At 40.2% G+C, this 27,223-nt stretch overlaps 1 protein-coding gene and 1 long non-coding RNA gene across 2 annotated transcripts in view; one reads left to right on the forward strand and one right to left on the reverse strand.

Annotated features, from left to right (window-relative positions):
* Positions 1-6,399, reverse strand: part of LOC118902231 — a 70,561-nt gene extending 64,162 nt beyond the window's left edge. Inside the window, exon 1 of the long non-coding RNA XR_005021528.1 lies at positions 6,260-6,399. This is a non-coding gene — a long non-coding RNA (uncharacterized LOC118902231). The remainder of the gene's footprint in view (positions 1-6,259) is intronic.
* The window catches only part of HMGA2 (high mobility group AT-hook 2), a 139,752-nt gene continuing 117,491 nt past the window's right edge, over positions 4,963-27,223 (forward strand). The window contains exons 1-4 of the mRNA XM_036866339.1: positions 4,963-5,089; positions 6,155-6,477; positions 9,074-9,160; positions 19,432-19,482. Coding sequence (XP_036722234.1) covers positions 6,367-6,477; positions 9,074-9,160; positions 19,432-19,482 — 249 coding nt within the window. The 5' untranslated portion in view covers positions 4,963-5,089; positions 6,155-6,366. The remainder of the gene's footprint in view (positions 5,090-6,154; positions 6,478-9,073; positions 9,161-19,431; positions 19,483-27,223) is intronic.

A 27,223-nucleotide genomic window follows, 5' to 3' on the forward strand; every position in this document is an offset into this window, starting at 1 on the left:
TTCCACCCTATACTGGTATGGCTGATTTTTCCTCCTTTTGAAACTAATTCCCCTCATGAATACTTCATATTCATCATCTCAAATTATAGTATGGGTTGTTGAGATCTTTTTCAATCTTAAATTTGGGCATTAACAGAGTTAGCTATCCCTTCTACCTTTAGATATCTGAAAATCTGTAAATTATGCCAGGATGCTGATAGAAAAGACCACCTTGGAAGTTGATGTCAGCACAAAGGAATGCACAACATCCAAGCCATATTTCTTCATCTTTTCACAAGGATGTCATAAAAATTTTTATCAAGTGCTTACTTAATTCCAGGTATTCTATTTTAATATGTATAAACAGTAGAATACAGTGAAGCCATTAGAAGTGGTCTTGTAGAACAACATTCATTGACATGAAAAAAAATTCTTGATATATTACTTACATAAAAAATAGGTTATGAAACAGAATGTGCAGCATGAACCTATAGTAGTTCATTTAAAGTCTAGAAGGATTCAAATGTTACAGGGTTATCTATGAGTTGTGGGATAACTGGCAATTTTTTTCCTTTGCTTTTCTGTCACCTCCATTTTCTAGTATAATAAATATAACTGATCCAAAAAAGAAATAGATCCTTCTAGAAGCATTGTAGAAAATGGATTTTTTAAACGTAAGACTGACCATCAGGAGACCAGAAAAAAAGACATTGGAGTTGTCCAAATGAGAAATGGAGAAAGTTCTAGCTAGGGCAGTGACAGTGGAAGTAGAGAGTAGACGGATTGAAGGAACATTTAGAAGGCAGAACTGGAGGGACTTGGTGATCATTTAATGTGCAAAGAGGAGGGTTTAGAGTGAGTCCCAGCTAAGAGTGATTTCTAGCTAAGAAAATCACTCATTTAAAGTTATTAATTGATAAATAAAAAAGAAATTACCTTTTCTAATTCTAAAATCATGGGCCAGTTTCTATGGTTATATAACAAACCACCTCAAAATTTAGTGGCTTAAGAATAAAAACATTTATTTGATACTAATAAAATGCAATTGGGGCAGTGCTCAGCAGGGATCTCTCCTCTCTGAACAGCTTCACATTAGTTTGGGGTGGCTTAGAGGCAAGGGTTGGGGGAGCCTAGAATTATCCGAATGTGTGACCTTTCCCCATGTCTCTCCAGTATGGTGGCTTCAGGAATTCCAAGGTACTGAGAAGAGACAGAGATAGAGGTAGAGACAGAGATGGAGTGGGGGTGGAGAGAGGGAAGGAGGAAAGGATGGAAAGCAACACAGATGATGTGTTTCCATGCTGGACATTACTTCACTGCCAGCCCAAAAAGATACAGCAGGTGGGTGGCTTGATAGGTGTAGTGCAAACACTTAGGACATACAGAAAAACTGTATGAGTAATTGTGTTTTTGAAGCAATCCATGGAATGCAGGAAGGGAAGTTTACCTGACCTGATCCCTCCTGTATCAGTTTTCTATTGCTGCACAACAAATTACCACAAACTTAATGACTTAACAGACCATTAAAATACCCACATACTAGCTCACAGTTTTGTAGGTCAGAAGGCAGGTATAGCTGGGTTATCTGCTTGGGGGCATCACAAGGATGGAATCAAGGTGTTGGCCTGGCTGAGTTCTCAATGGAGGCTCTGGGGAAGATTCCCTTCCAAGCTCATTCTTGTTGGCAGAATTCAGCTCCTTGCGGTTTTACAAAGGAGGTCCCTGTTTCCTGGCTGGCTGTTAGCCTGAGGCTGCCTTCAGCTCTTAGAGGCTCCCCACATCCCTTGCCATGTGTCCTCTCCATCTTTGAACAGACAATGGCCAGTCAAATCATTCTTGAGCTCCAAATCTCTAACTTCCTCTCCTAAAATTAGCTAGAGAACATGCTCTGCTTTAAAAGCACACATATGATGAGGTCATGCTCATCAGGATGATTTCCTTATCTTAAGGTCAACTGTACCATCTAATCTCGGGAGTAAAATCCATCAAATTATACTCCCAGGGATTATGCACAGCACATACACCAGGAGGGCAACCATTCCTATATCTGACTTTAAAGCTGCTGGATTGTATACCTAGACCAAGATTGTTTGGGGCTGACAGTATAATGTCAACAGATGAGACATGGAAATGAAACTATGCCACTTCTGTTCCACTTCCGTGACTTTTGTCAAAAAGAATGTTCTGTGAATCCTAGCACTTTTAGGTATTCAATAAATGTTTGTTGAAGACACTGTGTATTACATGGAAGAGGATCAATGTTTGTAAGGGTAAATGAAAGGCTTAACGTAACAGGTAAATAGATTTTAAATGAGCACCTAGCTGTTTCCAAAGAGATTCTCTCCAGTTCTGAATGAATTACAATCCTGAGTCCTGAGAGAATAATAGGTGAGATTACTGCAAAACCAATTCAACATATGTTTGTAGAGTGAATGAGGGGACAAATTTATTTTGTTTGGTGACCCTCTATCTATGGGACTAGAAAGCCAGTCCAAAACCACCACCCTGCCCTCCCCCACCAAAATGTTAACTTGGCACTGTATATTCTTTCTTGGTGATTCCATAGGGAAACTCCTAGAGATTATCATTCCTGCATTTCATTAAATACTAAGCATCTTTTTTTTTTTTTTTCTAAGCATCTTTTAAAAGACAAAATCACTAAAACTGTGAGTTTGAGCAGTACAAATGAGTTCATGTTAAAATACTGGAAATATTTTTCAGAAATATGTGTTTGCCTTGTGCTATACTGAGCTTCTATATGCTGAACATATATATATATGTGTGTGCGTGTGTGTGTGTGTATATGCTATTTCTGTTCTGTTCTATTTTTTCTGTGACCCTATATAGATTCACTTCCAAAGTATCTGGTTTTAATAAATCTCTGTTTAATTATCCATGATTAATTCAATCAGTTATAATTGAGAAATTCCTTTAATCATTCTTTAACTCATGAATATATTAAAGGTTAAATATAATATGATAAAGTACAATGTGAGAACCCCAATATTTTCATCACAGATGCATTTTCTTTTAATCAAAATAATTTTGAAGTTATTTTAATATATGTAATGCTTTTCTCATCCTGTGGTACATTTGTAAAATAGTAACTTATTAAGAGTAAGAGTCATAGCAGTAAATTAGTAAGTACCAAAAGTCTATTATGAACTGAACACTACCTACACACAACTGGTGCAAAAAAGAGGTGTTAGAAATACTACCTGCGTCCATGGAATTTACATTCAATTTACATACAAACAGGACACAATTAGAGAGCAAGATATTATACATTTTTTAAAGTCTATCAGAACTGGAAAAACTCAGAGATTATAGTGATCTTTCAGTTAAGAAATGAGGACAGAAAACATATAGAAACTAGAAATAAATATAGCTTCCAGGAATGAAAATATATAAGACTGATATAGACAAAACCTGCTGCAATATTTGTTTCCCATCCTTCTGGTTATACATTCAAAAAGGGTCAAAGAGTCTGATAGCAAAGTGACAGTAGTCTGAAAACAAGTGGCTCTCACCCCCATTTTTTTCTGTGCTGTCTTCCAGTCAAGGATTAATGCAAAAATAAAATTCTGAAATCCCTTCCTTGCCGGCCTCTGCATATTTTAGAAAAATCCGAGGATATAAATAAGTACCCCAATTTCTAACTGGCTGGCTGAAATCTTCGGTGATTTCTCCTACATTCACCCTCAGAATTTTATCTCTAGTCCTTGCAAAAACAAGCAAACAAAAACAAACGAGAAGCCCATTTTGTATGTGTATGTAAAATGTGCACACCACTGTGCGAATGTGATCACATTAAAGCATGTGCAAACTTGGCAGTTAGGAAACATCCCTGCAATCTTTAGTACGTGAAATTTCAATCTCTTTGATGAAGATACCATCTTTCAGCCAAGTCCTGGCAGAAAACCTTTGGTTCCTGTGAGACCCCTCCCTCCCCAGTACGCGCAGGGCTCCATCCGGAGGGATGGGGTCTCTCCTTCTCCATCACTGTTAGGCTTTCCCAGATCCAGGAGAAACCCTGGGTTTCTGCAGGGCACTCAACGCGCAGCTAAGTGTCCCAGCTCTGCAAAGGGCAACTGGAAATGGATTTAAAATGGCAACGCGGACCAATCAGCGCTGCCGCGCCTGTAGCGGACGTTTACACGCGCCTCCTCCACAGGCACAGAGGAACCTGGCGGTGCCGAACTCCCTACTTAGGGCTGTAAAGTAGGCGGTTTTTATTCCACGGTGGTCTGTATTTGGGGGAAAGAAAAAAATTCTTCCTCGGGTGAAAGTTTTTATTTTGGAATTGGTCCAAAATAATTTTGGGTGTGATGTGTGAAAATCTCAACCTAATTTTTTCAGAGCTTTTTGTTATTCAAGGATGAAAAGAGGTACATTTTAAAATGTACTCCACCTTTTTAAAACGGACTGTGGTCATTATGGTGTTCACATAACTCAGAAACAGTCCAGGCTATAAAATTAGGACTTGGCAGAAAGGGAGTTCCTAGGGAGAAGGTTAAATCGAGGTAAATTGAAGGGAGAATTGGACAGTTGGCTCAAATGTGGAGTTAGGAAGCTATGGGGTCCCCGCGTTGGGCAACCCCTCTACCCTGCGAGCATAGGAACCCGGGTGCATAGTGCCAGCCAAGGGGAGACTTCGCGTCGCCTCCAGTTTTTCCCGGAGAAAAAAAGCTCAGGAAAGAGGCGGGCGCTCTCCGTGTGCCTGTGTGCACACTGTTTGCACGTGTGCCTGTGTCTGTGAAAGTGCATGTGTTTCTGCGTGCATGTATGCATGTAGTGCGCGCGTGTTTGTTTACGTGTGTGTTTATGCCTGCATGTGCTGTGGGAGTGTGCACGTGTGTCTAAGTGCACGTGTGTGTGTGGATCTGCGAGCATGTCTGTGTGTGTGTGCGCGCGTGTGTGTGTGTGTGCGCGCGCGCGCGCGCGACGGGTCGTGCGATCTGCGAGGAAGGCATTCCGACGCAGAACAGGGCGGCGGGGGCCTGCTCCTACTCCTCTTCAGTCGATCCCCACTCCTAGGAAACGAGAACTCTGCCGCGCGTGCAGCCAGACGCTTCCTGCAGAGTGTTGGCTCCGCATCGTGGAGGTGCAGGTAAAGGCCAAGCCCGTAAACGCGGCTCCGGGGGCAGCCACATTTCCGCGCCTTCCTAGGACAGCCGGCCAGGGGCGACCTCGGGCGGCGGGTGGGGCGAGGCCGGCGGTGAGCCGGCCCGGCATCCCTGGCCTGTCCCTTTAACCCCGCCGCCGGGCGAGAGCACGTGAGCGGGGCTCCGGGTGGCACCCGGGCGCCGCCGCCGCGGAGGCAGTTGTATTTCGAACGCTGCCTCTGGCCCGCGGCCAGGCGCCTTGGCTCGGCGGTCCGCCTGGCCTCCCTCCTCCTCATACTTTTCCTAGGGCGCAGCCCCCTCCCCTTTATCCGCCCACGATTAGAGGTGGGCACTCTCCCCCCCCATCCCGCCGCCCCCTCCCCAAGCGCGCGCGCACACACACACACACACACACACACATACACACACACACACACACACACACACACACACACACACACACACACACACATACACTCTCTCATCCCGCTTGAATCCTGGGGCAGGAACTCAGAAAACTTCCAGCCCGGGCAGCGCGCGCTTGGTGCAGGACGCAAGAGCAATCAGCCCGTCCCCCTCCGACTCCCCGGTGCCGCTGCCGCCCGCTCCCGCCACCCGAGGAGGCGCGGTGCCACCCAGCGCTCCGTCCCCTGCCCGCGCTCAGTGCCCGACCCGATCCCGGCAGAATCTCCCCATCCTCCCTCTGCTTTCCAACTGCCCAAGGCGCTATTTGCTTTCTCTCTCTTTCTCTTTCTTGCTCTGCGAGCGCGGAGCGAGGGGGAAGAGGAGGAGGAATTCTTTCCCCGCCTAACGTTTCAAGGGACACAATTCACTCCAAGTCTCTTCCCTTTCCAAGCCGCTTCCGAAGTGCTCCCGGTGACCGCAACTTCTGATCCCAAACTGAGAGGGGAGCCTCCCAACTTGAAACCCTCTTTTCCTTCTCCTTCGCTCTCCGCCTCCTCTCGCTACCTCCACCGTCACCTCCACCTCCGGCACCCACCCACCGCCGCCGCCGCCACCAGCAGCGCCTCCTTCTCTCCTCCTCCTCCCCTCTTCTCTCTTGTTGGCAGCCGCTGGACGTCCGGTGTTGATGGTGGCAGCGGCGGCAGCCTAAGCAGCAGCAGCCCTCGCCGCACGCCAGCTCTCGCCCACCCCGCCTCGTTCTCCAGCCCTACCTCACAGTCTCCCGAAAGGTGCTGGGCAGATTCGGGGCGGCAGAGGCGAAGCGGCTGCAGCGGCGGTAGGAGCGGCGGCGGCAGCGGGAGCGGCGGCGGGAGGCAGGATGAGCGCACGCGGTGAAGGCGCCGGGCAGCCGTCCACTTCAGCCCAGGGACAACCTGCCGCCCCGGCGCCTCAGAAGAGAGGACGCGGCCGACCCAGGAAGCAGCAGCAAGTCAGTACGCGGGCGGGGTGCGGGCAGCACGCCACCTCCGCTCCCTCCGCGAGGGCCCCGCGACCCGCGGCCACCCGAGCGCGGGAGTGCGGCCGCCGCACGCCGCCGCGGGGGCGAGCTGCGGAGTCCCGGCGCGAGTGCGCGGCGGAGCCCCGGGCGCCCGCGCCCCTCCGGGCCGGGAGGTGGGAGCCACGGCGGGCGGGCGGCCGGGTGCGGGCTGGAGGCGGGGTCGGGAGAAGCGCGTCTTCGGACTTTCGCTATTGTGCCCGGCCCGAGTGGCGCGGTGTCTCCTGGTGACGGGAAGCGGCCGGGTCCGACAAACCGGGGCTCGCCAGGCACTTTCCAAGCCGCTTTGCAGTGGCCCGGGGGTTAGGGGTACTCTGGCGGGTCAGGGTTGGAGGAGCTTAAGTCCCGGGGGCCGGAGGCTCTTTCTCCCGCCAACCGGGGCTGCTCGCTGGCCGGGGACTGGCGCGCCGCAGCCGCCCCCTTGGCGCCCTCCCCAAGTTCTCGGTGGCCTGAGACTCGCGCCCTCCCGACAAAGAACTCGTGGGCCCGCCCGGTTCTCTTAGGGCTCTTTAAATGCGGTGCGGCGGCCGCTGCTGAGGTGTCCCAGGAAAGGGGCTGGCTACAGGAGACCCTGGGTCCCCACGGGACAGGATCAAGTAGTTCAGCCAAGGGCGCGGTGGCAAGCAGTGTCCGAGAGGGTGCACGGTAGCTAGGGTCACTTCCTCGCCAGGCGCCCAGTCACCCTTTTGCCTTGGGTCCCGCGCCTCAGAGCTGCAGACCTGAAACGTCCTTCTCCAGAGCGAGTGGCTGGGGGTTGGGAGGGGACAATCGAGGGGCGCCCGGGACCCCGCGGAGTGGAGGGTTTTGTCTGCGGATGCAACCAATTAAGCGTGTAGCCTGCGCTTGCGGAGCTGCGCGCAGCGCCCGGGGTGGAGGGGTTTTGTTCGCAGCAATTTCCAAGCCTCCGCGGGCAAGGCTGGAGCGGGACTTGTCTATTGAGAACATTTAAACTCCGCTTCTGTGGGGTTTAAAGCTACTTCTTCGTTCTTTAGCCTTAAAGCGCTTCCTTCATGGCAAATAGGCCTATAAGAAAATAATCCTAGAGTCCCAAAGCTGCCCGAGAGCAAGGTGGGGAAAGCGAACAGTGTTTGCTTGCCAGTGCGTTTTAGAAAGACTGCTGTACCTTTTTGAAATCATCAAAGGAAACAAGCCAATCTAGAGGCCCCTGAGTTTTCCCGCTCTGCCCGGGCGACACTTTACATCGCGTTAGGATCCTGTTTTACACCTCCCAGGAAGTCACTGCCCTTCCCCCCGCTCTTCTTTCCCACACGCCACCCGGCTCACTCTAACTCTACTAATTGCCCCCCACCTCCAAAAAATAATCCAAAAGAAATTGCAGTGGGGTCTGGAGGTGATTGGAGGTTTTACCTTTGAGTTAAGGCAGAGTTCACAAAGAAAGAAAAATGTGTCTCCTATGTGTTTGCTCCGGATGTGCCCACTGGAGCTAGTGGTCCCACAGAAGCTTGCAGGAAACCTTCCTCAGAATCTCTAAATAGGATGCGAATTTTCATTGAAGACTTTTATGCATTTTAAGCTAATTCTCATTTAATAACCGAATCTGAATGAGATGTAAATTGATGATTCACTGGATAAATATTTAGGATCTGGAATATTAATCATCGCATTCTCTTAACCACTCGAGTATTTACTACTTGGCATAGAAGCCGTTTAAAGTTTTGCTAAACCTATTGATAGTTTCAATTTCTCCTTCCCAGACACTCCCATTCCTCCTCACTACCCCCCATCCCTTTTAGTTTTCTTCGGTACACCCCCATAGGGTTTTCTCAAAAGAAAGTTTTGGAGAAAATATTTATTTTATCAAAAGACATTTAAATCTAGACCGGAGGCCATTCCTACATCTCCAACTGGCAGTGAAGAATTGAAGCAATTACCTAGATTATTCAAGCAAAGCCTCCTACAACAGATTTACCATAATTATTTGGAAATTTTAGGAGGAATGGAGTTATTTTAAGTTGAAGAACTTGGATAATTGCTCCAGTATTTCACTCAGTGTGTTGATTGAGTTATAACTGACCTACAATACAGATATACAGAATGATCAAAAGCCACCTTTTTCAATATGGGAGATTGTTGAAATATTTCTGATGTGAGCTTCGTATTTCTGTTGTTTAAAATGCTAGTATAGTGGAGAGTAGTATTTGTGTAAAATGCTTATTATTTCTGTGCGTTGCCAAATACACAGCCTTGCATATTTTACACCTTAAAATGTATAACTTTCTTTCTAGAACAAGCAACCTTTGAACAGTCAGCCTTTGTTACCTTTTTCGGGTTGAAATAGAATCTAGCTTTCATATGCGAAATAGAATTTCCTCTATGAATTCTTGGATTACAAGTAGAGTTATTTCCCCTTTCTGTAAACTCTGTACCATCATCATCCGTTTATGCTTGAACTGAATGTGTTCCAACAGTTCTGTTGAGCAGCACAGGCAGAAAATACAACTATAGAGTCAGGGTCAATTTCTTTCAGCCATTCTTGCCACAGCAGCATTTTTTTTCCCCCCGAAACTAGGAGCCAACCGGTGAGCCCTCTCCTAAGAGACCAAGGGGAAGACCCAAAGGCAGCAAAAACAAGAGTCCCTCCAAAGCAGCTCAAAAGGTGAGATTTCTTACGTCCTCCCAACTTTCTCAACGCCCACAGGAACCTCCCTGTAATTTTCCCGTTCTAGATCCGCACCTAAGGATTTCTCCCAAGTGGGTAACCCAAGACTCATTTCCTACCTTTAATATTGGTGAGATTTTCAAGCAGATACTTAGCATAAGAAGTTCATGAAGACACTTACAGTGCTGTTTTTAAACAATCACCAAAGAATAAGAAACTTAAAACGGAGATGGGAGGGGGAGGTGGGGGAGTGGAGAATGAACAATTAAGATTTGCACCGGTTGTGAAATAGTTAAAAACGAATCAAAGCTATAGATTTTGTCTGGTGGTGAAGCTTTTGCAATTTCCTTAAAAAATAATAAAGATTAATTTACTTTGTGCTTATTTACATGATTACTGGAAAACCAAATCCCACTATTAAAGTTAAGTGCTTTGCCAAATAGATGATAATTAGAAGTAAATCCAATTACGGGATTCTGGAAAAAAAAATTTCACTAATTTTACAGCTTTAAATGTGCTGATAAAGTACCTTGTTTGTTTACAATAAACCTGCAATATAATATATCATAATCTCTCAAAAGCCTTTCCACCTCAGGTGATAGAGAAATGTTCTGAATAGGACAATGAGAAATTTTTTTAAACAAGTATTTGACTCATTTATTGTGTATTTTTGGGCAGGATAGAACCCAACCAAGTGTAACTTCCAGTGTTTTTCTTTATAAATTTTAAATTGCAGTTTAAAAACTTCATGTTTGGTGGTATTTGAGCTAACAAAGAAGAAATATCTCAGGATCAATGCGTAGACAGAGGAGGGAAGGTGAAGATAAAATTCACATTTTTTAAGCTTTACAAATAAATCAAAAAAAGTTTCTGTATTTTATTTGTGGGTTTGTATGCTCGTTAAAAACAAAGGTTCAAAATTCAGAAGTAAATTTTGATATATCTTTACAGTCGATTTGAGTACACCATGTATAGTATTTGTTGAAAATGACTGTATGCTCATCTTTTGAGGATTAATGTTTTGTGTGGTTTTCTCTGTGACTGTGAGCACTAACCATATTATATTTGATAGTTTTCAGTGTTGTAAACTTCCATAGCAACCAGTGATACATATAAAGTTATTTAGGGAGCAACTATGAGTTCTTCTCTGTTTTATTTTAACAGTCTTGAACAGAGTTGAAAGAGCAGGTTTCTACTATATTTAAATATAACTGCTTCTCAGAGTGAAGATTTAATTGTACTCATATTTAATCACTAAACATTGAAGTAGCTCTAAATTATCTTGTCATTTAAAAGTGACTGTGTAATCTGATATTACTAATATGAATACTTACTATTTGTTTTTTTACCTGCTTTATTAAATTTTAAAAAAGGGCTAATTTAACATAGGGTTTTTTTGTTGCATTAAGTTAATTTTATCTTAATTTCACTCTAATGGAATGGCAAAGAAACATCTTGGTAGCTAGCTGACAAACATTTAAACTATGATGTAATTGCTCTGAAAAATGCATCATAACATCTCCCAGGAAGAAATCTGTATATCTCATCATAAATAAATTATTTAAAATTCAATACAAAAAAAAAGGAAAATGAATTACCTCTCATATTTTACTGTATTACTCTTTTTTTTTGAACGAGTAAAAAGGTGCTTCCATCACCTTCTCTTCAGTTTGAAAAGTTTGCCACTGACTAGCAAAATCTTTATTGACAAAAGGAAAGCTGAGACTTGGGCCTAATTTACCACCTAAAGCAAAATAACAAAAGGTTGGTCTCTTCCCAAGTAAGGTTTGACTTATTTTTAGTTACTTTGGTGATAGGCATTTATAAATGACCCTTAGGCTATTCATCTTTCTGATAATTCTTCATGTGTATGCACATAGTATTACAACTTCCAAAACAGAAGTAGGCTTTCTTTTTCCGAAAGAAATTTTTCTCTGAAATCTTTCATTCTTCCAGACAAAATTATTTCACACAATTCTGTTATAAAAGTCCCCTTCCTAATAAAAATGGATACATATTTTTGCTCAGAACCTGACTGTTATATTTCTTCAGTTTTATAAATTACGCTTCATCTGGAGAAGATAACACTTTGCAAAATAATGAATGACACTGATGAATTGTTCATGGCATGTGTAAACTTAAGGTATTTTCACTTTCGAATCGGTATTTATTGAGTTTGCTACTACCCTATGTAAACATGATTATCAAACATATTTGTTTATCAAACATATGTTGTATTCTAACAAAACATATTTTTGTTAGGACTTTGAAAAGTAATCTTTTTTAGAAAAAGTTACATTGTTCATAACATGCTAGACTGACCAGAGTAGAGATGAGAAGTCTTCTATGATTAATAAATTGGGAATTCTCCTGCAAACCGAGACTCACCAAAATGGAAAATACATAACAAAACCTGGTAAGTATATAAGAGAACTGAACTCTAAAATTAGAGGAGATACAGTGTACACTGGGATACTGATGATGTTGTATGTTTAAAATTTCTTGCTGCTTGGAGTTTCTTTACTTACAAAGTTTGTGTTTGGACCCAGTAACTGGCCTTGGGGCATTTGAAAACAAAACTGCTTGTTGGAAAATTAGCAATGTGAAACTTGACAATGCATGAGTAAAGTTGCAAGACCAAGTGGAAGACTACTAAATTAGCAATCACTTTAATTTCAGGTCATAGTCAATATAAAATTGATTTGTGTCATACATAAAACAAACATTTATAAAAACATAATTTGTTATGCTTGGAACTTTTGGAAGAGAAGATAATTATTCTTCACTTTGCTTCTATTCCGTTATGACAAATTCCCATGGATAACCATTATGTAGAAATTCTAGTTATTCCTAAGAACACCAATCTGAGTGCTCAAAATTCATCCCTGAACCAGTTTCATATTGTTATCTTAATAAAAGAAATCAGAAGTTAATGTTTTCCTGAATAAATAATTGATTCGTGTGAGTATGTGTGTGTCTGTGTGTGTGTCTTGACCCTTTTATTTATGTCTTAGTTTGAGGTATACCTGTGACCAGTTGGCTCTTAATTTCCTTTTTGTTTTAGTTTGTTTTCCTCTCCTGTTTGTGCTGGATGGAAATACTTTGTATTTTCACATTTCTCATGTTTGGAGAGAAGAAAGATATAATCAACTTTATGTTTAGTTTAGGGTTTTTGTTGTGCCTGTTTAATGAGAGAGCACTGGAGGGGTTTCTTTCACTAATTCTCCAGTGTTTAAGGTCACAAGTCAAATTCATCTGTAAGTCAGGCCAATTGTCATTCAGGTACTTTTAGGCAAAAAAAAAAAATTCTGAGATTGAATTAAATTTTAATAGGAAGAATTGCATATAAAAAAGATCTCAGGTGTGAGATAGCCCTACTTCGTAATATCACAGATTTGCTTGAACTTCCTTTTGACTTTAGGTTGTAGTGAAGAGAAATAGAGAGCAAAGTACAAAATGAAAATACTATGTAGGTAAAGTATACTTCAAATAATGTGTTCAGGCAGACACTTAATTTATATTTTCCACTTGCCTAAACAAAGAAGACTTGATACGAATTGGATACTATAGAGGAAGATTTGTGCTCCTTTTCTAATCATGTTCCTAGAAAGGTGGTTGGTTTTGCACAAATGATTCCTAACACCAAGCACAGATATTTTAGGATGAGAGAATGGGTTTTCCTCATCATTTCAGATAAATATTAGCTCATAGATGCTGAGCAAGGACATGATTTTTTTACAGGATATAGTAGGTCGAGCTGAAGAGAGTAACCAAAGGCATCATTATAGGTAAGTCAGGGAAAGATGGTATTGGCAGTTGTCATACAATTCCAGCCTATGGCTTCTATGTTACTAATACGAGTTATTTTGAGTTCCTCTGTGTTTTTATGGGCAAGTAACTTCCACTGGGACTCAGGGCTCTATCTAAGGATACAGATAAATCCAGTCAGGTGGAATTACGGAAAGCCCAATTGTTGTCTCCATTATCTTGGTATTTTAGGCTGTCTTACCTAAACAGTTGACTCATTTTTTTTTTCACTTAACTTTGCCAGAGAGGACCGAGCCTTAATGTATCAGTAAATTCTCTCTCACAATGCCTTTGAGTCATCGTAGATTATGATCCAAATATGGAAGATTCAAATACATTTGAGTTATTTTCTGAAATCACTTTACTTCAAGGAACCCAGAGATCTCATTCTTTGCCAGTTATTCTTCTGAACTTTTTCATCGAAAGCCCCTCGTTACTTTGACTGACTTCCAACTCTGGCTCATTTTTATCTCAAGGCCTCAACAGATCATTTTGCTCAAGAGAACATAACAGATTGGTATTCTGTTGCATTTCAGTTCTTTTTTGAGACTAGATGGATGCTGAAGAGCATTTTATGTCAGTTAAATCATTCAGACCTATCTTATCTTGTTAGCTGACTTTCTGCAGTTTCCAGAGCTCACTCTGGAACCATATAGCTTGGCACAAGGGTGGAACAATGAATTTTATATCCTAGATTCTGAGATTTTTAGCTCTGAATTTTTATACTGCCAACCAGGAGAAAAAGGTGAATGGAGAACTGATTCCATTTTAGGCTGCTTTATTATTATTCTATGTTGCTTTAATCCACAGTGCATCTTCTAAGTGATTTAGCAGGAGTAGTCACAGCCATTGTTTTCTGCAGGATTATGGAGGGAGCAGTTTGCTCGGAAGGTCAACCCTATGAGCTCTCATATCATTGCTATTGATTTTTCTGATTACAAAGGAGGGAGAGGAACGGTTAAGAGGAGAATCCTAAACTTTGAAAATAACTTTTCCTGTTATTTTGGCCTTGGCTTTAATTTCATGTTTGTATAGGTGAAGACAGGCATGTGTAAATAATGACATGGGAGTTGACAACAAGGACTTCCTTGGGGAAAATGAGCATGAACTACAATGGATGATAGAATTCACTTTATTCCTGTTTCGGAAAATATGTAGTGATGGCAAACTTGTAATGTCTTTTAAAGACTAAAAATAGTTGCATGTACAGTTTGGAAACCCATAGAACTAGATTAGCAAAAAGGTAAAGTGACAATTACTTAACATTTAATGTGATTGATTAGTCCAGTTGATTTTGATGCCAGTGCACATTGATTTACACTCTTTATATTTTTGAAAGAGCTACTAAAAGAAATAAAATGTGACTCTACACTTTTTTTAGATGGCTCCATATGCTCTAAAGTCAGCAGGTCTTAGTCATATATACATATATATGTAAAGATACATGAAAACAGAGGAAGGTACTATTAAGCCCAAATATTTTTCTAGCTCTTTTGTGTGTGTGTGTATACAGACGCACTGATTGATTTGGAGTGGGGCGTTCTGGTTTTTATGCTTTATCACAGTGTGATGTGAGCATTTAGAATAGCAAAAAATTAATAGCTATCTAAATTTGACCCAGAAGTCAGAACTGGCTAATGCGCTTCATTCCCAATCTCAGCTCTTGTCTATGTCTTTATAGGAAACTTGGAAATATTTTACTTTTAACTACTCATTTGATTTCCACCCTAGAAGTTTTTAAAAAAATTTCCCCATGGCTACTTCATTTTGTATGGGACTATCTCCCAGAAGAACAGACCCTTTATTGCCTTGAAATCAGATGGGGATCTCAGTTCCACCACTTAAGAACATGGGCAGATTTCTTAATCGCCCATTTAAACAGGGGAAGTAATAGCTGCCGTACTTAAATAAGATAATGCTCAGAAAATCACTCAGTACTTTGACTGGAAACTTACAAAATTGGGAGGTACTCCTTTTAAGGGTAACATTTTAAAATATGGAGGGAGTTAAGAAATTACATTTGACTACCTACTAAATGCTGTAGCTTTTGTCAGGCTTACCTTCCATATACATTAGCTCCTTTAATCCTTTCATGTAGGCTTTATGGTCTTCATTTCACAAATGAGAAAACTGTGATTCAGAGATGTAAACTCTGACATGTCTAATGTTCAGCTCCAGTAAATGGGAGTACCTGGGCTTGAGTTCAAATCTAATTCTAAAGCTTATGATCTTTCCACTATTATGCGGTGTCAAATATCTCGTAAAGTATTTGCTACAAGGTAGATTATGTTTTCTCCGGTAACCAGAAATGTAGGTTGCAAGTTAGATTTTGAGAAATCTTTGGAGGGCAGTTCTCTACGAGCTTATAAAGGGATTGGCAATATGTGCCTACTGCAACCCATCCCCACAGACTTCTGGCCCCCAAATAAACCAGAAGGCTATGACTTTGGAGATCATGGCACATCCAGAAGTTTTTTTATCTGTTAAATGAAGGGGCTGGATGAAATGTCTTCTAAAGCCCTACCAAGCTGTAGAATTCTAAAGGCGAGAGGGAAACAACAGGGAAACACACAGGTGATATAAACAGCAGTGTTTCTTTCTTTCCTTCCTTCCTTCATGCAATAAATATGTAGTGAGCACATCTTATGCACCAGACCCTAATGCTAAGCACTGTTTCCAAGATCAAGAGTTCTATTTGCTAGATGAATTTCCTTTTTTAATTAATTTTTTAGGGCTAATACATTTAAGAGCCTGGAGTACCAAAACTTCTTAGAGAAAGATATAATTACATTTCCCATTTAATAGTCTCCCCAATCCTCATGAACTTGCTTCTAAAGCATCTTATGAAATTAAATACACAGTTCTGAACTTACACTTTTTTTAAAAGGCAAAAATAAGAATGAAGACAAGCCAGGAGGGAATAACACTTTTAACATATGATTGTTAGTATAACAGGGCTGATAATAGTCTGAAATTCAGTTCTTACAAATGCAGAATTCCCACCCTCTCTCCCTACTCCCCGCCCCCCAGATAAGCAGTAAGTACTCAGAATAAGTTATTGTCTGAATTATACATGGGTTTGTAGTGTGGAACCAAATTCCACTCTGGTGAAGGAAAACCAAATATACACTTACACAGTATTGCATATGTTAACATATTAAAAACAAAACAAGTCCCCGAAATGTTTTGTTTTCTATTGAAAAATAATATTCCGAAGAGCATTAAACACAGGGAAAAAAGTTAAAGCCAGTGTTTTCCAATATGTAAAATTCCTGGATCTATGCTGGTTTACAAAGGAAAATCCTAACTGGTTTTGCAGCTTTTGTAAAGTTTGATCAGAATGATTAAATAATGTGGATTTTAAGGAACAATGAAAACCTCCCAGATCGACGACACACAGCACAGCTAATGTGTTTCTTCTAGATGTCGTCTCAGAAGAGGGTTTCAGTTTACATGTAATACTGGCCCCAAGACCAAGGAGCAAGTTTGCTTTTAACAAGTCCAAGTGATAATCGTGGTATTTTGCACTTTGGTTAATGGTGCGAATTTTATTTTTGAATAGACTTTTTGTAAATGGGATGCTCGTTTTTAAGTCCTCTTGTTTGCAGGGCTTTCTCTCTCTATGAGAGATTTGCTTTCTCTAACTTTGAAATGCAGTGAAACCCTCTCAGAAAACAGCCCTCTTTCTAACAGACTTTAGATACACCCGGATCGCATCATGGCCCCGGAATATAACCACCATACAGAAAAGCCTGGTGTAGCACTGTTAGCTTTTAAGATCAGCAGTCTCCTACTCTCAACCCCACCTACCATCCCCATGCCCATGAGAAAGGATTTCTATCTTCCATGTTTGTATAATTTACTACTGAGTAAACTGTGCAACCTTACAATTGCTCCTAAAGCGTAAATCAGACACTACTTCTGTATTAGGGAATTTTGTACTCATATAACTCATGATGTACTAGCCAGAGGGTTTCTTAAAAGCTTCATTCTTAAGGTGATCTATGGGTGTAATGGAATATTTGCATTGATGGAACCTTCTATGAGATTGGACTAACTTAAAGGAAAACTTCCCCTTTAAGAGTTCCATCTGGTTAGGAGTGAAAGAACATTTATTGAGCACCTCATTTATGGCAGCCACTTCACTCCTCACTCCTCACCGGAGGTGTTATCTCCATTTCACACCTGAAACCAAATTAAGGTTTTCAGGGACCTGCCCAAAGTCATAAAGCTAACATGGCAGAGCAGGGATTTGAATCTAAGCTTTCCAAAGTGGAGTCTCTGTTCCTTTTGAGATCTCCCTCTCTCCCTGAGATCACACTCAGAAAGAGGGTGTGATTCACTGGGCACTCCCGGCTTTCACTTAATTTAACTCATGCCCTTATGACCGAAAGTAAGACAGGACCACTAATCCTTGACAAGAAATGATTCCTTTGTGGAGCCATTCAAAGTAGTAACCCCTACTGCTATGATTCAGAGGGCCCAAATCTGACGCTTAGGTGGAGCTGAGCCAGTGACAATTTTCGTTACCTAAAATATCTCCTCATAGCAGCAAATGCATGTAACCTAAAGGGAGGTAGCGTTGTCAGGAGAGTGAGAGCCCTGGCTTTAGAGTCCAACAGAACTGGGTTCAAATCCCAGGCCTGCCATTTACCAGCTTTGTGTGCGACCTGAGTTATTCAGCTTGCCTTTCTAAGACTTAATTGCTCGTTTGCAAAGTAAGAGAAATAATAACAGCTACCTTACATGGACGGCTGCTGTAAAGATTAAAATAACACATGCGAATGACTTAGCCCGGTGCCTAGGGTATTTTAAATGCTCAATAAATGTGAACTAACATTATAATCGTACAAAGTTTGGGTTCATTCATGGAAGCTGTTAGATAGGTCAGGAAGATATTTGGTGAGAAATCTTGTGACATAAAAATCTTATTTTGTCTATGTACCTGTGTATCTTTGTATCTCTCTGTGTATCTATCAATCTATCACCTATCTCCATCTATTTTTACCAGATTGAAGGGAGAAAGGAGAGTCATTTGGCAGTGTAGACAGTTATAATAGGTAATTTTAGTATCGTTGTACCAAGTACTTGCTGCTAGCCCAGGTAACAAAAGTAAAATGCAAAACGAGTTATCCTGGCTCAGGTTACCTGTATTTTTGTGTTTATATAGCCTTGAGATGATTCTCATACACAGAAGAGGATGTACTAGGTTTTCTTTACTCTGAAAATGAAAATTATAAACATGTTTTTTTTTTTTTTTTTGGCTGTGTTGGGTCTTTGTTGCTGTGCGCAGGCTTTCTCTAGTTGCAGCGAGAGGGGGCTACTCTTTGTTGCGGTGTGTGGGCTTCTCATTGCAGTGGCTTCTCTTGTTGCAGAGCATGGGCTCTAGGCGCGTGGGCTTCAGTAGCTGTGGCACACGGGCTCAGTAGTTGTGGCACACGGGCTTAGTTGCTCTGCGGCGTGTGGGATCTTCCCAGACCAGGGATCAAACCTGTGTCCCCTGCATTGGCAGGTGGATTCTCAACCACTGCGCCACCAGGGAAGTCCCTATAAATGTGTATTTTTATAGAAAGTGTATGTGATATGTGTGTGTTGGTGTATTTGGGGATTGGAGTAGGAGTGATAAACACAGGGAAATTATAATATTAAAATTTGACTCAAAAGGGAAAAAAACAACTGTGATACCAGAAAAATCTTCTGTGAGGTAAAGCAATGAACAAACTGTTAAGGTAGTTAGAAATATATTCATGTCAGGTTTGTGTTGAGTGTGGAATTGTTAATTGTTAATAATATACATTGTTTATTAATTATTATTTTTTAGCATCCCTGGTTTCCATCTCAGAGAAAAACATTGATGATTTCTGCTAGATTTTTTTTTTCTCTCTCTGCTTTGGGTGAACTGATTGACAGGTGTTTGTTTGGGGCAAGGAATAGGAAATTAACTATGTAGAAGTGTGCTAATATTTGTTTTTTTGAGTTAGAAGCCTATATATTTTCACTCACATTTAGATTTGCTTTTGCCTAACAATGTGGGTAGAAGTGGTTTGTAAATTGTACAGTAATATATCAATGTTAATTTTTGTAATTTTAGTTGTGATATGGAAAGAAAAATCATTTAAGAAACATTAATTTTCTAAAACTCTACATAATTATGGATATGTGGGAATAATTTTTTTTAATTACAGATAGAAATAAGGGCAAAATGGCTTTTAAAAAGCATTTTCATGCATTTCAGAGATTACTCCACGGGAGTCTATTAGGGTGAGGGTTGCATAGATCTCTCTTTGCATCATGCAATGAAAAATGGAGAAGACGAACCTTCAAGGAGAAAGAGATTGTTAAAGCAATCTTAATACCTCATCTGCAAAGCAGAACATTCTTACTTGAAATGTGTCCCTTGGTGCAGCACTTATAAGAAATGTCAGGTAGGAAACGATATGACTTCCTTTTTCATTTTGCAGAAAGCAGAAGCCACTGGAGAAAAACGGCCAAGAGGCAGACCTAGGAAATGGGTGAGTAGTAAGATAAAATTTCTGTTCTTTTTTAGTACAGAAAAATTTCTGGTGTTTTTTTTTTTTTTTTAATAAATTACTTTTATTTTATTTTATCGATTACATGAATTTCTAACTTCTGGTTTGATGCATCTTTGAAAGGGTTAAGGCAAGCAGCATATTATCACCACCTCTTACCCTCAGGCTCCAGGAGTTTCCTCAAAACACTTTTCTTTCCTGGGAGTGTCTCCTTTTTCTATCTCTTATCAACATGAAAAGAGTCTCCACTCTTCCTTCAAAGGGGGTAACAATGAGATGACTTGTTCCCTGGGTTGAGTAACTAAGGTTAAAGGGTATTATGAAACATTGGAAGTTGATTACAAATGGTGATAAAATTCAGATGAAATGTGTATGAGATAACTTTTTAACTCTTTCTTTGCATTTCTTTTTGTTGTTGTTCCCGGGATGGTTTGGCCTTGGAAATATCTCATTTTCTAGGTGGTTTGTGTTTTCCTTTTCACGTTGCCTTTGTTAGGAAACCAGGTTTTACGCACTGGTTTTTCTTGCTTCCCTTAGTAGTGATTCTTACATACTGACGGAGGCTTCCATGCAGGTGTACCTGACCCCAAAGGCACACAGATCCTGTATCTTTCTGAGGCCAGAAATTCACTGATCACTGAAGAGCTTTGTTAATTTTACCACTTGAACCTTGTTCTTTATGCTGCTACATTACCACGTTCTTCTGGTCTGTCTTTCCCACTGACCGAGGAGAAAAGTCTTACAAACGAATAAAACCATTTCTCAAGAAAGATGAAGGCATCCTCTCTACCCTGGGTCATCTATGATGGGATCTTTGGCCTTGCTTTTCTCTCTTCCATGGTTCCATCTTCATGCTTCATCTTTTTCTGAAGTTCCTTTGCTGCTCTGCTGGATTGTATTTTCCTGCTAGTTTGCCATTCTTCTCTCCTCCAGAGTTCTGCATCCCTTTCTATTTATACTTTGGTATTGCCTTTCATTCAATTTATTCATCTTGTATTTTTTTCCCTCTGCTCAACATGTGTTGGGATTAGATTTCTTAGCACAAGGAAATGGGGATGATCTTTAGATTAAAAACATCTCAGTGTTACAGTGTAACCTTAAAGTAAGAGCATTTTATTCAACCTTCTGGTCAATACATGAATTCTCTCCAAACTAACCCACCAGGTGGTGATCATCTAGACTCTGCTTGATTACCTTTAATGTTAGGAAACTCTCGTCCTCTTAAGGCTGCCTCTTCTCTCCTGGAAAGCTCTGAACGTTAGAAAACACTTCCATCTGACTCCCTGTAACTTTTGCTCACTGTTCCTAGGCCTCCCTCCTGGGAATATACAGAGTAATTGTTATTACTTTTACTTGTGATAGCTCTTCAGATATTTGAAGGCAATTAACATATACCCTTTGTTCTCTTTTCTGGTTTGAATATCTCTAAGCCTTTCAGCTTTTTCCCATAAAGGAACATTCTTCTTATTCTCCTCTGAGTATGCTTGTTTTTTTGTCTTTTGTAATATGTCACCCAGAACTAAGTATCATATTCCAGGTGTGGGCTCCATAACCAATGGGTTTATTACCTCTCTTGTTAGACATATGGTTCCAGTTACCTATTACTGTTTCATCAACCACCCCCAAAACTTAATAATGTAAAAAAAAAAGAAAGAAAGAAAAGAAAGCTCATGGATTCTTTGGGTCAGGAATATGGACAGGACACAACAGAAAGGCTTGTTTCTGCTTCAGGATGTCTAGGGCCTCAGCTGGGAGGACTCAAGCAGCTGGGGGTTACCGCTCATGCTTGGGGTAGAATTGGGAGGCGTCTTTACTCACAGGTCTGGTGCTTTTGCAGAATTGGCTTGAAGTCTGGGCGCATCTGGGGGTGTCCTCTGGAGCACCCACACACATGGCCTTTCTAACGTGGTGGTCTCAGGGTGGGAAGTCAGCCTTCTGACATACACTCAGGGCTCCCAGAGAGGGTGTTTTCCCAAATGAGGAGAAAGCTGCAAGCAAGGCCTTTTTTGACCTAGTGTCAGAAGTCAAAAAGTGCTATTCCATTACACTCCAGTGAGCACAGTGTTGACTAAACTGGTATTGGCCACATATCAAATATAGGTCTGCCATTTTCTAAGCATCAGAACTAAAAGGACATCGTATCCCATTGAACTCATCGATAAGAAAAACCTATATAAACTTTCTTATAGGCAACAGAATAGGAAATAGGTAAGTTCTTTGAAGTCGTGAGATTAATGTTGCTAAAATGAAATGAAACACATTGTAAGCAAATACAGTTGATTTAACCAGCGCTCAGCTTCCATCAGTTGTCCCCCAGCCCAGCTTTATTGAGATGTAATTGACATATAACCTTGTGTAAGTTTAAGGAATAACAGCCTGTTGATTTGACTTGTGTATTGCAAAATGATTACCACAGTGGCATTAGTTAATAACTCCATCATCTCATATAATTAACCATTTCTTTTTTTGTGGTGAGAACATCTAAGATCTATTCTCTTAGCAACTTTCAGGTATAGAATACTACATTGTAAACTATAATCACCATGCTAGATCCTCAGAATTTACCTTATTACTGGGAGTTTGCACCCTTTGACCAATATTTCCTCAGTCCCTCCACCCACCCCAACTCCCCCTGCAGGCCCCTGGCAACCACCATTCTACTGTTTCTATAAATTTAGCATTTTTAGATTCCACATATTAAGTGATAGACAGTATTTGTCTTTGTCTGACTTATTTCACTTAGCATAATGTCCTCAAATTTCATCCATGTAAATGGCAGGACTTCTTTTTTTCTCTGGCTGAGTAATATTCCATTGTATACGTCCACCACATCTCCTTCAGGCACTCATCTGTACATGGACTCTTAAGTTCCGTATCTTGCCTCTTAACTGGTCTTCCTACCTTTCACCTTTTCTACCTTTGGCTCTCCTGTGTTTGCCAGTTAACCTGCATAGGGTACAGTCACATCACTGCTCTTCCTAGAAACTTGCTACGGATCCACAGCTGGCCAGTGAATTGATTACAACCTTCCCTAGCTCTTTGAAGTCCCCACAGTTTATACCCACCTCCCTTTATGCCTTTATTTTCCACCACTCATCCTCACACAGCCGATGTTTCAGCCAAGCTGGAATAAAATATGTAGTAGTTAAAGGATCGATATGTTTTTATTTTCTCAATGGATTCTTGCTCATTTGGGAGATATCTGGATTCCAGGCACCTGATGTTCATGCTGAATAAGAAGCCCACGTGAAGCACCCACCACAAAATCCCTTGCCTTTCCGGGAATAATTGGGCCATCTTCATTGACCCTCATGGTTTCTAGTTTTTACTGGCTGTGAGAGTGGAAAATATTGTGTAGCTAATTGTTATAAGACCCCGATTTGTTCCCCAAAGAAGAGTTGTTCTACTTAGAAAAGGAAATAGAAGGAAATTGTGTATTTTTTTTCTAGACAGCGTGTTTCCTTTTTGCTTATATATATTCTGTTGGGTAGAGTGTGCAGCCAGTCACAGCAAGGCATTCAGTTCAAGGGCATTCTTTACTGGAAAGCTTGTACTAAAGAAATAAATTATTGCATTTTCCATAGGAAATGAGCCTTGTACTTTACAGTAAGTTCAATTCTTTCCAACAGTGTCATTCACTGATTTCCTTATATTAGAGAGATATTTTTGAACTGACAGGATTTACTAGGTACAGGGCCTAAAAGCCAAACTGGTCCCCTTTTATTCTTCTGGGTTGTTTTGTTTTAAAGTTCTTTTGCTTTTAAAAAGAAGTCTTGTACATTTTATGGTGTCATGTAACAGGGCTGGAAGAAGATATCTACATTGTAACCCTCTCATCTGATGTGACTGGGATCAATACTTGGTAGGTTACTCCAAAGTTGATTAACCAAAACTATGTGGATATAGGAAAGAAGTTTGTGCCAGTCTTGCTTCTGCAGGGGATGGAGTGTTGACTAATCCAGTGAGGACATTGACTAGATTTTGATTAAGAGCACTTCTCTTATTTACTTTATTCCCCTTTGTTTTTTTTTTTTTTTTTCTGAGTTTGAATCAGATTTCAGATCTATTATTTTGATGAGCTGCTTTGGACTTTCACATTTTTTTGGTCTGGAGGAGGTGAGAGGTCAAGGAAGGAGAGAGAAGTGGGACCTAACTTTTCTACTGGTCCTAGAGTCGGGAGCTCAGAATCTGGATTCAGGTGGCTTGGGTTCAAATTCTGGCCCATCACTTGACTAACTAGAATCTTCAGCAAATTACATGACCTTTTTAAAAGCACTTTTAAAAATTATTTTAACTGAGGTATAGTTGATGTACAATATTATATAAGTTTTAGGTGTATAACATAATGATTCACAATTTTTAAAGGTTATACTCCATTTATAGTTATTATAAGATATTGGCTATATTCCCTATGTTGTACTATCTATCCTTGTAGCTTATTTATTTTATTCATAGTAGTTTGTACATCTTAATCCCCTACCCCTATCTTGCCCCTCCCCCCTTCCCTCTCCCCACTGGTAACCACTATTTTGTTCTCTCTATCTGTGAGTCTATTTCTTTTTTGTTATATTCACTAGTTTTATTTTTTAGATTCCACATATAAGTGATATCATAACAGTATTTGTCTTTCTTTATTTCACTTAGCACAATACCCTCTAAAACTTCATTCATTTTTATGGCTGAGTGATGTTCCATTGTGTATATATAGGGGTGTGTGTGTGTGTGTGTGTGTGTATGTGTGTGTGTGTGTGTATACACCACATCTTCTTAATCCATTCATCTGTTGATGGGCACCTAGGTTGCTTCTATATCTTGGCTATAATAAATAATGCTGCTACGAACATTGGGGTGCATGTATCTTTCTGAATTAGTGTTTTCATTTCTTTTTTGGATAAATACCCAGGAGTGGAATTGCTGGGTCATATGGTAGTAATGTTTTCAGTTTTAAAGGTCCAATTTCCTCCTCTTTAAGAAGGTGGTAAGAGTGGTACATTTCTAATAGCATCGTGTGAGGATTAAATAAGGCAGTGATGCAAAGGGCTCAATAGAAGGCCTGGCACATAGTAAGTGCTCAATAAATGTTTAACATTATTGTTAATTCCACTGTACACTTTCATGTAGATATCACTGACAGCCTAAACCCTAATAGCTTATAGCTGTAGCTACACATGGAGTGAGGTGACAGTTGTGCATCAAACTCACCGAGTACCCTTGGCGGTATCATTATATCTTCACTATATCTATGCTGAATATCATCAAGTTTAAGACTTGCTTATAAATAATACTAAGGTACATTTTAAATCTATTTGTAGTTAAGGAAAATTATTTATTTATGGCTGCGCTGCGCGGATCGAACCCGTGCCTCCTACAGTGGAAGCGTGGAGTCTTAACCACTGGACCTTCAGGGAAGTCCCCAAGGAAGATAATTTAAATTGCAACTTATAAGCTTTCTAACTGTAGAGGTTCGATGCCATGTGTTGTTCATCAATTTGGAAAGTAGTATTTCTGCTGTGTGCCTCAATAGGCACATGCAGAGATGTTCTGCCTCTTAGAACCTATATAGATTTCAGTTAGTCAGTCCTTCTGCCAGTTGAAACTAGGCATTTCATATTTATTTGCATTTCTCGATTTTGGCTTTAGAAAGGAGCCCATCACGCAACTGATTTAGCGATGGAAAATATTTGGAAAAAGTTTTAGAGAGTAGAGCTAAGGCTCAAGAAAATACAGTGCAGTAATAACAATGTTAACCTTGTATATGAAATGCTCCATCCAGATGTTGCTTAGTGAAGCAGCCAGTGCTTCTGGAGGAAAAGAAGGAAGGACAAAATAATGAAGAATAAATCAGTGGGAACCAGAGATGTTTTTAGGTGTTTTGTTCTCAGAATATCTTTATGAGAAAGGAAATTAACAACAGAAGGGAAATACTCCCCAGTACGAATTAATGGTTTGTAAAGAAAAAAAAAGAAATCATTCTGGAGATACTGAAATTGACCTAGAAATTGACCCAAGGACGAGATGCTGAAGCTTAACTTCAATTGGTCACTAGAAAGTTACTAACAAACCCCAGCTGTTTTCTCGGGTTGCTGATTCTCTTTATTTGGTAATGGGGTGTGTGCGGTATGTTGATTTAAAAATATGCATTTCTATTCCATATCTTTTGGGGGACAGTTCCTTTATTAAAGAACTTGTGATACACAGGAAAGTGATGTAATTTCATTTGTTAGTCAAACATTCTAGATAGGCAACAAGAGCTTTTTGTTTTTCTAAGTTTGTAGAAATCTAGAAACTTATGTGATGATTTTAAAATCAAGTAGGAGAAACTAAATCGGAATAAAACCTGTTACAACTAGACTGGTTGACACTCTTTGGATTTCTTCTAAAGATCTCAAGCATTAATGTATTGAGGAACCTGGAAATCTAATGTTGAAGTTAAAACATTAGGTTTTCATTTCCATTACTTTTCCCCTCCAGATGTTTGTTACTTTTTTTTTTTAACTTTTAGCCATTTGTAATTTAACACTTGCTTTGTTTAAACTGAAAATATTTCTTTGATGTTTAGAGAGGAATATCCAATAATGCATATTGCAGATAATTGTAACTTTTTACTGGAGTCAGAGGGAAAGAAATGACTTTGATAGAATATCAAAAACTGTCTACTAATGGAGTGTGTGAAGACAAAACCATTTTCCCTTAGAAACTTGGAAAAACAACATGCTTTAAAAACCGGGAGATGCTTCCTCTGAAGCACATGAGCTTTTGACATATGCTTAATAATTAAAATATAAATTTTCTGATGCTTATAATGTGTTCAATATCGGTAAGCTATATTTTCTGAAACTATCTCCTTTGCAATATTTTGTGATAAAAATGGAGTTTTTTGCAAACCCTAATAGAACTCTGTGGGGAAAAGTGACTTAAGTTGATTTTCTTTTTTAATAGCTCACTGCAAAATTCCCTAACATGCTTATATAAAATTGCAAAATTAAATATGAAAACACTAATAAATATATCATACTCAGAAGGCAAGAATTGGATTTGATCATTAGCATTTTGATTTAGTCTCTTTATTTTGCTTGTTTCAGTATTGAAGTCCTGTTCTTAATTATTCGGTTAATGATGTCTTTAACAAAGAGACTGATAACCAGCTCTACTTGGTCATCCAGTTCAGTTTGGTATTACCAGCTTCTACCAGATCCTGACCATTCAGGATTATTCAGACATCGACCTTGGGGTCCACTGCTCAAGTGATGCTAGCACAATACCACAATAGCCAGGTGGTCTTATTAAACTATAATCAAGGAAGAATATGTTTTTCTCCCACTTGTGGTTGAGTGGCAGATTATAGACAGGAGGCAGTTCAAATAAATGTCCTGTTTCTCGACCTAAATAATCAAATCAGTAAAATCCTGGCCAAGACAGTTATCTCAGTTTCACGCTAATTAAATGACAAGTACTACGAAATTCAGTGACCATTTTATATGACAGTAAATGTATTTAAGACTTTATCCATACTACCATACACATATTTACCTATGTTCCCCCAAATCTGAGTATTTATGGATGGCAGTAAATATTTCTAAAACACTGGAAACCCTCATGCCACAGATAAATAAAACTAATATGCCATATATATAGATATATATATGTTTTTAACTAGGTAAGATAGGTAAAACTATTACTCCATATTTCAAGAGAACATTTTTGTTCTGTTTTTAAGAGTGGA

Source organism: Balaenoptera musculus, chromosome 10 (assembly GCF_009873245.2).
Source record: "Balaenoptera musculus isolate JJ_BM4_2016_0621 chromosome 10, mBalMus1.pri.v3, whole genome shotgun sequence".
Taxonomy (NCBI): Eukaryota; Metazoa; Chordata; class Mammalia; order Artiodactyla; family Balaenopteridae; genus Balaenoptera; species Balaenoptera musculus.